This window comes from Theobroma cacao, chromosome 4, assembly GCF_053813885.1.
Source record: "Theobroma cacao isolate CCN51 chromosome 4, ASM5381388v1, whole genome shotgun sequence".
Taxonomy (NCBI): Eukaryota; Viridiplantae; Streptophyta; class Magnoliopsida; order Malvales; family Malvaceae; genus Theobroma; species Theobroma cacao.
This window is the reverse complement of record NC_142642.1, coordinates 30767436-30782439: the sequence shown is the minus strand read 5'-3', so window position 1 is coordinate 30782439 and position 15004 is coordinate 30767436. Positions and strand designations below refer to the sequence as shown.

The 15004-nt window shown below is 35.1% G+C and overlaps 2 protein-coding genes and 1 pseudogene across 2 annotated transcripts; all 3 read right to left on the bottom strand.

The window, feature by feature from the left end:
- Nucleotides 1-266: 266 nt before the first annotated feature.
- On the bottom strand, nucleotides 267-7565 carry LINC1 (little nuclei1). The gene is made up of 8 exons (XM_007033298.3): nucleotides 7036-7565; nucleotides 5352-5561; nucleotides 4753-5006; nucleotides 4287-4557; nucleotides 4127-4210; nucleotides 1789-3887; nucleotides 1157-1313; nucleotides 267-878 (listed from the first exon to the last, which is right to left on the bottom strand). The coding sequence occupies exons 1-8, from the start codon at nucleotides 7246-7248 to the stop codon at nucleotides 633-635; spliced, it is 3534 nt and encodes a 1177-aa protein (XP_007033360.3). The 5' UTR covers nucleotides 7249-7565; the 3' UTR covers nucleotides 267-632.
- Nucleotides 7566-9747: 2182 nt separating this feature from the next.
- On the bottom strand, nucleotides 9748-12247 carry LOC18602112 (demethylepipodophyllotoxin synthase-like). The gene is made up of 2 exons (XM_018118790.2): nucleotides 11203-12247; nucleotides 9748-10495 (listed from the first exon to the last, which is right to left on the bottom strand). Exons 1-2 carry the CDS (start codon nucleotides 11599-11601, stop codon nucleotides 9851-9853), a joined length of 1044 nt encoding a protein of 347 aa, XP_017974279.2. The 5' UTR covers nucleotides 11602-12247; the 3' UTR covers nucleotides 9748-9850.
- LOC148763266 (methyltetrahydroprotoberberine 14-monooxygenase pseudogene) lies at nucleotides 11650-12159 on the bottom strand (annotated as a pseudogene).
- Nucleotides 12248-15004: the final 2757 nt, after the last annotated feature.

Genomic DNA, 15004 nt, shown 5'->3' with positions numbered 1-15004 from the left:
TTGATATCAGCTTTACCAGCTCTAAGTAAGAGCAATGAGCAATGCTGAACTGGAAGGTCTCACCCCCTACCTAGACGGCACCAAGCAAACAATGCATTCTTCCATTTAAGCTGTCCAAAGTTCTCCCAGAACCTTTTAGTCGCATTGATGGCAGCATTGCAACTTATGCCACCCCTTAAAAAATTGCTTTGTACTTAGTCGTGTATCAATAATTCCATAGTTCAGGAATGAAGGTCTGAAAACTTGACAGGAAAAAGCTGGATTGGTTGAGATCACATAAGTCAAACAATAATTCCTGCAACAATGAAAAATACAAATACTATTTGATACAAACAATTTGGTTGAGGAAGCCAGTCCAGCATTAAATATGCACTGGTCATTGCTACATCAAATCATCTAGGACTGTAGTACAAAAGAATATAAAAAGCCCCAAGATCCTAAACCCTAACAAAAGAAAAAGAAGGGGGCAGAAAACCCAATCTCCCACCTGAATTAAGATTGTGGTTATAACTACATTAAAATTGTTAATACACACTACTAGATCAAGGCATTCCTACCAGCAAACCTAAAAAAGCTGATACAATCAAAGATCTCACTGAAATTTGCCAAACTAGGAATGAGTTTTGCCATTATTATGTGGTGAAAAAATTCCAAAGCTTCTTTCCCATCGAGACTTCACCAGGATGCTCTTCATCATCCTCATCCTCATCCTCATCTTTCAGCCCTTCACTGCGCGAATCACTCCTGTAGTCATTTCCATCACCATACTCACCAACCCCTTCAGGGGCGGTATTCACCTCCTCACTTAATGCTGCATCTGCAGCCAATTTTTTGGTTGCATCAGCATCACCATCGTTAGTGTCCCGAGCTGTCTCACACTGCCACATAAATATTAAAATATCATGCTATGCACTGTACAGAAAAGAGAAAAACCAACAGCACTACTGCTACGCGTATATAATTTACTCGACTATGCAAAGTATTACCATAATGTGTCAAAACTTTCTGTCAAGTCACAATTGACATCTTAAGTAGCAAAAATTGTTTACTTCAATTGACATAGATGTTGATTTATAGCAGAGATCATCAAAATATATATAACCATCCACATCAAATATGCAGAGAGTAAAGAAAATTAGTTTTCCAAGACCCTTACCTGCTGCAGAAAGTGTGCAGAACCACCATTCTCACTTGCATCTCCATTTTCACTAACAGGCATGGGAGCTTTTGAATAGTTAACTTGATCACCTGCATCTTTAGCACCTTCATTCTCTCTATTCACGTCAGATGTGGTTTTAGCAACTGTGACCCCACTGCATTAAACAGAATTCCCATGTTAGTTGCTTCACAAAAAATGACACAGCATTTCTGAGCTTCCTCTGAACGTTTTTATACTGGCCATTCGTTTCTGACAAAATCACATTGTCCAAGGGTTTCACACAGTTAATTAGATTGCAATCTAATCCAATTTGTAGCATACAGCACCTATTTGAAGTAAAATGATTTAAGGAATTTAACATAAAGTTAATTTACAGTCGCCAGAAAAAGACGCCACTCACTAACTTGTATCCCCTTACATGCCACATTTTATCACGTCTGCAATACATTTGCTAGTCCCTCTCTTATTAAGTGGACCCACAAGGATACAAATGATTAATTGAGTTATGATAAGCTTACATGAACAAACAACAAATAAATAATAACACATCATAATTTGTCCAATGAATATAAGGTGCAAGGGATGATAAAATCTACCATCTGTGCAAGCTACAGACTCTAGCAACTTACGTTTTGGGCCGTCGAAGATTATATCTTGCCTCGCCAGGAGTAGGCATAGCCAAAACAACTTTTTGACGCCTCTTCCTTTGCTGGCCTGCCACAATACTATCAGAATGTCCACTATCAACACCATCTTGCTCACTCTCTGTTTTTTGAGATGTTTGAGCACGGTTCCGCTTCCGTGCATTTCTAGATGTTCCTCCATCAAAAAGACCAGATTCATCCCTGCTTTCAGCATTGGCATGACCAGAATCCAAATTCCCATTTGGATGCTCAAGCTCATTTGATTCTAAAGCTTTCCCAATAATAGCCTCAGCATCTTTGACAACTGCCTTCACACTGCGTGTTCTTTTAACTCTCGGCCTGCCTCTCTTGCGAAGCTGATTTCCACGATTAAAATCAGAATTCTGAGAATCTCCCAGCACTTCCAGTTCCTTACTATCAATGTTGCTCTGATTATCAATTGATAGGTCCTGACCAGCATCGACATCTCTTGTGCTGGTGTCAGATTGGACCCTATGAACATCCAAAGATTCAGTTGCAGCAGCAATAGAGAGCTCCGGCTCATGTTCAACATTCGACATGCCTTCCATATTAACTTGCCCACCAGAGAGGGGGGCCTCCACATTCAATTTTGTTACAGCATGAGGCTCAATATTTTTACCTGGAGAGAGTTTGAATATCTTCGAGGTGCATTTACGAAGCCATGACATGGTTCCACCAGAAACTGGAGATCCTGAACCAACTGGCGGAGATATCTCATCCTTCTGCCTCTTAGATACAGCCAAATTTCTGAAAGCATTTCCACTGATATAATCATCTGCCAAACTAGGAAGAGGAAGGACTTCCTCATCCTCTATTTTCTGTAGGGATTGTAAATCAGATAGCATAAACTCAGAGGTCATCTCACCACAATTCTTGCAACTCTTATGTTTCTCAACAAATGAAATAAAACGGTTTCTCTCCTTGATAAAATGTTCTCGCTGGTCCTTCAACTTCTTGCTGATGTCCACAAGGTCATCAATGTCTTTTCGTATTTCAATTTGTTGTCCTTCAAGATGCATCTTGCTAGCATTAACTTCTTGCTCTTCTTTTTCTATCTTAAGTCTTTCCTGTTTCAACTCTTCCAATTCTCTCCTAGCTACCTCTCTTAAATGGTTAATTTTGTCTAATTCTCTCTCTTTTTCTTCCTCAAATGACTTCTTACTCTCTCCCAATTCCTTTTCCATCTCCTCAAATCTATTCTGCATATCACTCTCAAGTTTTCTTTTCTGCAGCTCAAGGTCATGAAGCCTTTGGCTTCTCTCACTTTCAGCTTTCTCAGCAATCACTGATTGCTCATGTTCCATTGTGGCAGCAAATGTTTCTTTGGCAACTTCAAGAGCGTCCAGCTCCCTTTTTATGTAGTCCTCGGCCACTTGCTTCTCATTCTTTAACCTTTCCTCTTCGGCAAGTTTCTGCTTTTCAAATTTCTCCGTCTGTTGGCTGATATTCTTCAACTCTTTCTCAATCTCTAATCTTTTCTCATCTAGCTCTTCCCACTCTCTTTCAAAATTCTCCTTTTGCCGTTTCAAATCTTCAACTTCCTTCAAAAGCAGTTCTTCACTAAGCCTGCATTTCTCTATTTCTTCCTTTAATTCCAGTTGCAAGCGAAGATACTCAGACCTCTCTTCTTCAGTTACCCTAAGCCTATCATTCTCCTCATGCATCTTTAATAGCTTTTCTTCATTTTCAACCCTTATCTTCTCAACTTCAGCCTTCAGGCTCAAGAGATCTTCTTTGTCAGCAAGCATCTGCTTCTTCTCAATCTCTAAATTCTTCCCCTCAGATCTGATGGCCTTCTCCCTTTCCTTATGGTTTTTCACTTGTAATTCAAATTCCTTTTCTTTCTCTTTGAATTTCTCCAATTTCTTATCTAATGCCTGCTCTCGCTTAGAAACCTTCTCTTCCAAGTGTTTGACCTCAGCTTCCTTCTTCTCCACTTCAATTACCTTGCTTTTCAGATCTGCATCTAAGGATTTTCTCTTTTCAGCAATTTCCAACTCAAATTCATGCTTCCTCCCATCCAGAATGGCATTATGTTCATCCAGGAGCTTCTGAATCTCAACCTGCCAATATATGCAAAAGAAAAGCAACAAAAGCATGATCTTAAATGATAGATAATAATACCTGGCCCCCCAAGAGACATAGATATAACTCTGAATAAGGTATAAGTAAGAGAACAAAATTAAAACATACTTAAAAACATATACTACAGCAATAGAGCTACAACACCCTAAATTTTATGTAAACACAAAATGAACTCCTGATGAGTGCATGTGTGTCACAAACATTTGCAAAACCTTACCTTCTCTCTTGCATTAAGCTTTTCTTCGATAATGAGTAACTCCTTCTCTTTCATCTCTAACTTCTCTCTCACAGCATCCCATTCCTGAATCCAAATGATAAGGATAAATAAAAACTATTAATTTCATATGAAACAACTGTTCCACATGAAAATAACTTACCTTTACTTTCAAAGTTAGATGTGCTAGCCTGCTGTTTATATCCTCTTCTTTCTCCTTCAAAGTTTGGTTAGCTGCATCAATCTTCTTTTGCGTCTCTTCAAGGTCCTTCTCCTTAAGCTTAAAAAGCCTATCATTCTCATTTGCTCTCTCCTCTCTTTGGTTGACATATCTTTGGCTTTTGGCAAGCCTCTCTTCTGTGTCTTGCAATTTTTTTTCCCATTCCCGCAAGTCTTCCCTCTGTTTGGACAAAGTAGTCTCATTTGCTTCTTGCCTGAAAACAGAAAAAGAAATTATAAACTTTAACTGTAAAGCAAAATGAAAACTCTTGAATTAAGCAAAAAACACAGAATTTCATAAGAGTATATAAATTCAATGAGCAAGGTATGAACACAATATCCACTGCACCTGCCAAACAACCCCCCACAAGGAGAAAAAAACAAAGAAAGTAAGCAAGGTTAGAGCATACTCTGAAATAAAGGATAGTCGTTCCCTTCTAAGTGCATTTTCACGAGATTCCACCTCTTGTGACTTCCTTGCAATCTCTGAATTCTTTCTACTCACCTCAGCAAGCTTAGCATCAGCTGCACGCAATTTTGCCTCCACCTCCAAAGATTTCTCTTCAACACTAGCAATCAAAGCATTTGCTTCAGAAAGCTTTGAATCTGCAGTAAACTTGATTTCTGCATTTTCTGAACGCATGTCTCGTAAAGCTTTCTCTAGCTGTAGCAAAAAAAGGTTATCCAAAAGATTACAAAATATCACCCCATGTATAATACCAAAAAGAAATCAATAAGAACACAAGCTTTTAATTGTAAAAATAAAGAATTACATATATAATTATCCTTTAATTTATTCAGAATCATACTCAAAGACTAGCAGAAAAATATCCCATTAGAAGAAGCCAAACATAATTCTTGCCTCTACTTAGTGACATAACTAGAATTTCGAAGCGAAAGCCTAATTACTTGGATGCTGTTATAATAAAAGCAAAACAATGCAAGGAAATCATATTGAAATCTTTCAACATTGGAGGGGAAAGATTAAAACAGTATATAAGACCCCTACATCAAGCACACACTGCTTCTCAACACCAAGGGCCTTCCTTAGATTCTCTTCACGCTTCTCAACATCAGCTATTGCAATTAAATGTGCTGCTTGTTCCCGTTTGAGAGCATCCTTTGCTTCTATCAGTGCCTGACTGAGTTCTTCATACTTAGATGTCCACTCCTTCTTCTCAATCAAGAGAAGCCCCATATTGTATTGGTAATCAAAAAGCTGGGACAAGATACACATCATTCCAATGAGATAGTGCAACATACTTACAAAGCATACAAACTATGAACAAGTATAAACCCATCAAACTGAGCAGATAGCTGTAAATACATCAGCACAATAGATTATCAAATTATAAACCTAAAAACACATAAAAATTCAAAATTTTCACATGAACACAAATGAAGAATGCTCGAGCAAGCCATTCTATATACATGCACAGCTTAGCCAACAATATTTAATCATTCAATTTTCCTGTTCTAGTCTTTGGCAGTCCAAGCCTGTCAACAGTTACGCTTAACAAATTGGAGACAGTTCTGAACCCAATTTTCATTTAGTTGTAAATGACAAAAGAAATTTAGCAAGATGCTGTTGGTACCTATAAAAGTGAATAAAGTTAACTAGGTCTGTATTTTAGTTTAAATAAGCACATTCATGTTTTGATCAGTCATAAGTATACAATATGCGGCCAATGTTTACCACAATTCTTTCCTGAATTGCCTTTTTCCTTATTGTTACTGCATTTTATTCTTCATGTTCATTGGACAATCACTGGTTGCAGATATCTTGAGATGTCAATGTCCACAAAACAGTGAGCTTTAGAATCCACAGTTTAATCAATCAAACTATGAACCAATTATTTCTAAAATATTAAGTTTGCACGAGTGAAAAATTTTTCACAACAGACCAATGAGCAATTTAGCACTTCTGCTCTACAGAAAGGTTACAGAGGAGAGTACTAACAGCTAAGAGGTATGCCACTCGTTTATAAAGATGGCACAGTACAGACAAGTTTAAGTAATTCATTCGGATCCCTTAACCCATATTCAAAAAGGTGAAAACAAAATGCTGATACCAAAAACTCAACTATAAAACATCAACACTCTACTCTTTTCTAGTTACATTAACTAGTCCAACAAATTCAGGGATTTTCTTTCTCTGGTGTTCTTGAATGCACAACCAATGGAGGGTATGGCACATCTTGCACTAGCCTAAGGGACTAACTAACCTAGCTACCCTGAGTCTCAAATTCACTGATTATAGTTATTTAACATTAACCCACAATCCAGTACACTCAGAAATCACTAAATCATAATTCCATATCATGGTTTTTATCTAAACCAAAGGTTAAAAACTCATTATCAACATAAATACCCAATTAACCAAGTCAAGCTGTAACTTCGAAATAACAAATTTGTTACCATCAGGAAAAGACAAACTCACTCAACAGATAAATTTCCTCATGCTGCAATATAATTTTAGTTTCTCCCTCGAACTCATCAAAAAAAAAATAATAACTAAGAAACCATATTTAAGTGTTTGCTTAACCCTAATACACTAACTCACTCATTTCAACTTTAGACAAGTAAATTAATGGTAATTTTCTTATAGCAAAAAGAAATCAAAATTTACAACAATATAAGCAAATTTAAAGTACCCAAAATAACAAATTTAAAAAAACATTTTCAACAAATACCTCATTTTCTAGTCTTAAAACTTTCTCGGGCACCCCTTCGTGGTCCTCCGACCCGAGGCCGTTTCCATTAGGAGTCACCGGCTCCACAAAAGCCGCTCCTTTTCCTTTCCCTACAGCAACCCCGTTGGAGTTCGGATCCGAGCCCGACCCGTCCACTTTCTTCCCGGGAGTCAACGACCAACCCGACCAAACCTTCCTCTGCGGCGTAAACATTTTGTATATACCCCAGTTTGTCCTTAAATGATCTTGAATTCAACTACATAACCAGAAACAAGAAAACCTCTACTTCCAGAATTCCCAAATTTTATGGAAATTCTTTTTAATAAAACCCTAACTTGTTCTTCCGCTTCTTGTTTCGCTCTGTTCGAGAATTTGAACAACAGAAAATAGAAAACCTAACGCCGGACTTGAAATGGAATCCTAAGTTCCGGCGAGGAGTAGAGTTTGAAATCCGTTAACGTCTCGAAACAGAGAACTTTTTTTTCTCTCTCTACTTTCAGCCTACCTTTTCTTTGCGCGGATCGCTCCCGTTCTTTCCTTTTTTTTTTTTATTTATGGGCCAGCCTCTTTGTACAAAACTAGATACCCATTTTACCCTTTGGATTATGTTTTTTATTTGGGTATGTTGGGGATTTCCTGGCTGTTTCCCACGTGCGTTGTGAGAGTTTTTTTTGTAAGGACGGAAATGCCCATGGTAGGTAAGTGACGGTTTAGAGGTGGGTAGGGGGTAAATAAGGGAGTGAAGGAAGGGTGTTTTGGAGAAATGAAAATGATTGTTTTTTGAGGCAATAATGGAATATAAGAATATACTTTTGTATGGAAATGCCACGGTGTCGAGGAGCTGTTAGGTTTGTGGGCTTCAAGATAAGCATCTCCTTTGTCCCCATGTGGATTCATGGCCATCATTATAGACTCTCACACTCTCTTTTCCTTTTTTTTTTATTAATTATAGTATTATTAGAAAAGCAACAAAATTTAGAGGAAAAAGTGGAAAATTTGTATTGGGTTTGGAAATTGAATTTTTAAATGATGGGCTAATGACTTAAATCACTATCATTATAGACCTTTTTTAATTTTATAAAAGCATTAGGTGAATTATTAATGTACATATAATAACCTTAAAAATACTCTTAAAGCATTTAAACCTTAATTAAAGTCTAATGAAACTAATTAAAATGATATTTTATTAAAAAAATACATGTAATAAAGCTCTTTTTTTAATTTTGATCAAAATAATAATATTAAATAAATATTTTACACTTGTTAATTAATTAAAAAAAAAGTAGGAAAAGAATGTTGGATGTGGAGTTTGGACGATGAGTCCTGAGGGAGGGGCAAATAGGCGGTGAATGACACATTCAGCATGTCGTGTGGCACATGGAATTGAGTGTAGGAGGGCCCACAAAGGGTTTGTAGCGTACTTTACCAGAATGATGGCTAAAGAGACAGTGTGATGGCTAAAGAGACAGTGTGTAACACTTGATTTTACCACTTGCGGCTAATACTTTTGATTTGAAAATAAAGAAATAGGTTTTTAGCACCTGAAAGGATTAAGGAATAGCGCACATTTTGATCATAATTTTGTTTTCAATTTATTATTTTTAATCGTTAAATTTTTATTTATCAAATTAAATCATTGACTTTTTATTTTCATAAAAAAACGAGAATATTGAATAATATCAATAAATTATGTTGCAAAATTTTTTCTCACATTATATTACGTTACAATTTTCTATTTTCATACTTCCCTGTGTTTAAATTTTTTATTTCTATATTTTCTCATGTCAAAATTTTTAGTCACAAAATGTTTGATTTTCTTAATTAAACAAATTTTGAAAGTTTAATATGTAATTTGCATTATAATAGAAGTTTCAAAATGTTATTAATTATTAAAATTTTATTTTGGCAGATCAAATTCAATCGAAACACCAACTTAGTAAGTGAATTGATAAAAAATTTAAATTATAAAATAAAAAACATGCATTAATAAGAGCATATTAGTAATTTATTTTCTTTTGAAAGGAGGATTCGAGTCCATATACCATATTTTCCAATCGATTTTTGTGCGTGCCTTTTTATATTTTGAAAAATGTACATGCAATTATTACAACTTCTTAACCCTTTTACATTTTAAGATAACTTAAATTCTTTTATTTGTATTCCCCTTCTGCTTCTAATATTTATCAAAAAAATTAAATTATTCATCTATTTCACCTACATACTAAGTCTGTCTAAGACTAGTATAACTCAAGTGTAAAAAGTGCATAAGAAATGTACCTATACCCAATTACTATAATATATTATGTATTATTTAGGAATGAAAAAGAGTAATGTGCATTAAAAGGCATTCATTTTTTTTTTGTCAAATTGGTTGATGTTTTTGTTAACTCTTTTTTTTTTGAAAGTAAGAAAATAAATGGTATATATTTCGATAATTTTTTTAAAAAAGAATTATAAGTAATGTTCGTAATTTTTATTTTATCATATTTTGAGTTATGGATGTGATCATCTCCTTGATAGGCTTCTCATGTCCTTAATCAAAAAAACACTTTGGTAAATAGTCAAACTCAAGGCTCTAGGAAAACATGGTCAAATTCAAGCAGTCAGTTCTCGATCAAAGATCAGATATAGGTGATGCCAGCAGATGAAAAGTAGGAAAGCCAGTTTATCAGGCATGAAAGAGAATGCTATCCTATGTACTTCATAAACAACTAGAAAAGCAACAATCACATAGCAATGCTTCAATAAACAAAGCCATAACTAACAGCTTTTGCAGGATGGTACACATCTGTCTCTTTCTTTTCCTGATATATAATTACACGAATTCTGTGTCCATATCATAGAGCTTAAACTCAAGGCGTGGGCTAACTAGGATTTCCAGCGGCCTTGCTTTCAGATTTGTCAAGCCAATGCTCTCTGTCATATCTACATCTTCAAGGTTCGATGGTTTAGCAACTTCAAAACTGTGCAAGAAAGTAGCTAACGTAAGATGAAGCATTTTGATGGCTAGCGAGACCGCAGGGCATAATCTTCTCCCAAAGCCAAAAGGGATTAGTTCAAAAGTATGGCCTCGAAAATCCATATCCTTATGACTAGTCAAAAATCTCTCAGGCTGAAAAGCATGGGGGTCTGCCCACACACGCTCGTCACGCTGAATCTTCCAGGCATTAATCATTACTCGTGTACCTGCTGGAACATGGTAGCCTGTTGAGAGGGTGCAGTCTTCCATTGCAGCCCGGAAAATAATTGGACCAGGTGGGTATAAGCGCAATGTTTCCTTGACAATAGCTTGAAGGTAGACCAGGTTTGTAATGTCAGATTCTTCCACTCGTCTATCGTTGCCAACGTGCATGTCTAGCTCACATTGGGCCTTCTGTAGCACGCGAGGATTTTTAAGTAGCAAAGATAGAGCCCATATGAGAGTGACCATGGTCGTGTCACTTCCTGCTAGGATTAGATTCTGCCAAAATCTAATCATAAGAGGCACTTTCTTGGTTTAAGAGGGTCACCTATTTAGCTATACGATATATAGAGAGAGATGAATAAGATTGGTGATTTTAGGGATCAAGACTGAACGAGAGGCGAAGATTTTCTTGGCCCTATAACGACGACAATCCCAAAGAGACATTTTGAGCCTAATAAAGCTTTATGGCCTTACTTGCATTTTCCATGAAACTTTCAAATTCTTCTATTGTCTTGTTTCATTATTTATGATTATTTGGACTAATTAAAGGTTGTGGTCCCACTAAACTTGCCAATTTTTATCCAAAAGATTAGACATATTAGAAGGAGACAATTTAGGCCCACCATGTTTTTATATATAGTTGATTTGACGAGATTTTCAATTTTGTATTAACCTCATTGGCCTATGTCACAAACATGAAACTGGGTATCCTTTTCCTTCTTCAAATAACCTAACTCCTTTTAACGCTACGAATATGAGACATCCTATTTCCTATCACAAAGACCAAGAAATCCAGATACTGTAATCCCTACATTCCTACCTCTCCAGTTTACCAGGATCTGATATTTTCAACAGCAGTATAGAATAGTAGCATTATTTACTAGTATAGGTTTTTCTTAAGGCCTCATTTTCACAAATAAATACCATCAAAAAGTTAGAATCAGCCTAACAGGACAGATTGTGGAGTTAGATTCGGTTCTTACCAAACAAGTCGCTTTGTTGATGGTGTCAGCATCGAAACCAGTAATCTTGGCATTCTCCAGGATGTTCAGCAGAACATCCATGAAATCTTGCTCTTCTTTCGACCCTCCACCTAGTTGTCTCTTCTGTTTATGCTCTTCAAGCCACCCTCCTACAAGAAAGTCCAGCTCTTTTGCAGTTCTTCTCATGGCTTTTTTATATCCTTGAAAATCCAGCCACCCAAGAAATGGTATTGCATCAGACAAGACAAACACCCCAAATAGATTAAAAAATTCTCTCATCACCTTTCGACATCTTCGAGCTTCCGCTTCCTCACAATCAGCATTTGGCCCAAAGTACCTCTTGCCTCCCACCATTCTCAGAGCAATATTACGAGTTAAGTCTCCAAACCACTGTTTCATATCCACTAATAGCCCACTTTCTGCACTACCTTCGCTAAGCCATGATTTTTACAAGTCTCTTACTGCGGTGTTTACCTCAGAAGCTCGAATATGCTTGAGCATATCAATCCGATGGGTTGAAAGAAGCTCAATTGTAGCAATTTTGCGCATCTCACGCCAATAAGACCCATAAGGAGCCAATCCGAACATAGCATAATTATAGCCCAGAAGCTCTGAGGCAGTAAAGCTCGGTCTACTGGAGAAAACTTTATCATGGACAGTGAAAGACTCTTTGGCCGCTTCCCAACTATTTAAAACCAAGACTTTGTGTGATCCTAGCCTTAAGGCGAAAACAGGTCCATATTTGTCAGCCATGGCACCTAGTATTTTGTGGGTGAGTTGCTGGCCACCGAAGTAGTGCATGTGACCAATGATAGGCAAAGCACCACCAGCTTGAGGTGCACTGCAGGTTCTGTTCCTCTGAGTGCTTGGATTCTTTGACTGATAAAAGTAAATACAACTCCAGAGGGCAACAAGGCTGCAGACTACAGTAAACAGGTACTGAAGGAGGGGGTCCATCACAATATTCAGAGCTTGGTAGAGGGCAATGTAGTAGAAAAAGTCTTGCGAGGCTAGCAAGTGTAAGCTGCTTTAAATCTCTTTGGTGTGATTTCCTATGGCTGTCATTTTCCTTGAAGATAATATCTTGTTGAATTTTGAATTAAATAAATCAAAATTTTATCTTACTAACATTTTAATTTGTTACAGTTTTAAATTTTTTTGTTCCAATTGATTCCGCTCATTGACAACAAAATCTAAAAAAATTCCTCTCTTTTCCTCCATGTCATCCTCATGTTTCCTTTAACGATTGTTTTTTAAAAATATATATATCACATTTTATAAAAAATTTTAATTATTTTAAAACATTTAAATAAATTTTTATTTTTTTATTATGTTCAATTAAATCTTTATATTTTTGTTTTGAGTCTAATAAATTTTTATACTTTTATTTTGAACTAAGAGCCTATTTGGTCTAACTTTTTTTTAACTTAAAAGTTATTATTAAGCTCTTATGAAAAATAATAACTTTTAGAATTAAGCTAAAATTGTTTGGTAAACTGTTTAACAAAATAAATTATGTAAGCTCTAATTTCGATTAAAATTACCATAAAGGGTATTGATGCTATCTTCAATCACCTAATAAGCTATAATGTAATGCTTCAAGTTTATATATAATTTCAAATGTTAAAATCGAAAAAATCAATAAAAAAAAGAATAACTTTCAAACTTGTATAGTAGCAATAGTATTATATTTTTGTTGATCTAACAAGTAATCAGACCATGATGTTTCAATTCCCAAAAAAAAAGAAAAAAGAGGAAACGATGTATTTAATATTAAAATCTTTTTTAGTGAAAAAGAGAGAAAATCTTTAAATATTATCTGAATGCAGTTTTGAATTTTAGATTTTTTTTCTCTCAATCTTTGTAAGAATAAAAAAATTCTAGATTTTGATATTCTGTTGTTGGGTCTTCTGTTTATTTTATTAGTTTTTGTAGAGAGAGATAAAGAATAGGGAAATCGTGATTTACATTGAAGAATGATAATTTGTAGAAGGAAAGAGATGAGAGGAAGATTAATTGAGAGATGAGTATTTCCTGAAAATTAATGTGTTTTTAAAAGAAGAGAAGAAAAAGCTCTTCCCTAGAGCTTTTTTTTAAGCCTTTTTTTTAAAATTTTGTTTTTAAAAAAAAAACTTACTTTTTTTAAGAGCTTCTCAAAAGATCATGTTTGGCTTAACTTTTGCTTTTAAGAGGTAGATAAATTAAAAAAAAATTAAACCAAACATGCACTAAATAAATCCTTATAACTAATTATTAACGTAGTCAAAATACCTTTTATCATTCGACATCACATGGTATGACATAGTACGTTATATGTCATAATGGATGATGACGTGACATATTGATGTGAAATGATGATATGATCATGTGAAATTGTTCACTCTCTACATCAATGTCACATAGATAAAAGATAACAAATGATATTTTGACTAATGACAATTATTCAATCATTAGTTATAAAGACTTATATATTCAACTAGAAATAAAAGTATAGAGTTTTAATTAAACGCAATAGAGATATAAAAGTTTATTTGATTTTCCTAAATAGTTTAAGAACTTTTTTTGAACATTATGCCAAAAAAAATTATATCCTTACCCCTAGGTTTTGACTATAATTCATTCTTGATCGATTAGTATTGAAAATAGACAATTCTCTCCAAGACTCTGAATGCTAATAAAAATCGATAAAAAATTTTGTTAAATGACTAAAATGCTCATATCTTGATGTATCATTTCTTTTTTCTCAAATTTATGAAACTACCTTTACATTTACTAGGTTTTTTTTCTTGTTCTCTCATTTCTTTCCTCTGTTCGACATAGCTTTCTTCATCAAGGACTTGACACTCTTTGCCAAAGCTCTTTTAAGCACAAGAGCTTTCTTTGGGGCTTACCCAATTAACAAAATGGTGCACTTTCTTCTTTTTCTTCAAATTATGGGTTTGAGAAATCTACTTTTTTTGAAAAGATTAAAAGAAGCGAAGGAAGACACGATCATTGATAAAGAATCCAAAAAGTGAGCTTTTTTTGGGTGTTGTTGGGAAAATAGATTGGCAATGGTTATGGCATCAGATGCAAGGAAGGTAACGGGGTTGTGCATCAAGGTCGAATGTGTGATGGACGCATGGGTTAGTAGGGATAGGTTAAAGAGCACAAATGGCTATTACGTGCAGGGTAAGGGTAAAGGTGCAGTAAAAAGTTGAAATCATCGTTTTGGCCAAACATTTTCAAAAACTTTTCTGGTGATTTTGTTGTTTGTTAAATTTTGAAAGATTCTTTTTGTATTTCCATTTCTCCAAATTTAATATAACTTCTTCCTGTCACCTGTCCTGATCAAGCAATGTATTCTTACTCAATAAAAGCATGTTAGGTTTAAAAAATAAATAAAAATATGAAAAAGCTTCTTTGCACCGTCAATTAAGGTACCTACATATCTCCAAACTTTCTCCGCAATGTTTGTTTTGGCTTGCATCCTCCCTATAGATCAACTACTCTTTGAAAAGATATTGCCACATTTGCTTTAGGATTTGTGTATTAATTGTGCATAAAGTTTTTTAATATGTAAACAAGTGGAAGTAGGAATTTAATGGTGATCCGTGAAAATGGATAGAAAGAGGACTGGTGATTGAAAGTGCCTAGATAGTCTTTACTCAATCATCTTAGATAACATCAGTAAGAAAAGTCCCACAATTAGTAATCAAATGAGCCTTTAAGGAGTATGGTATAGTTGTTAATGTGATTATCCCTAAACAAAGCTTGCAAGATAAAGGAAAACTTGCTAACTTAGTGTTTGTGAGGTATAAAG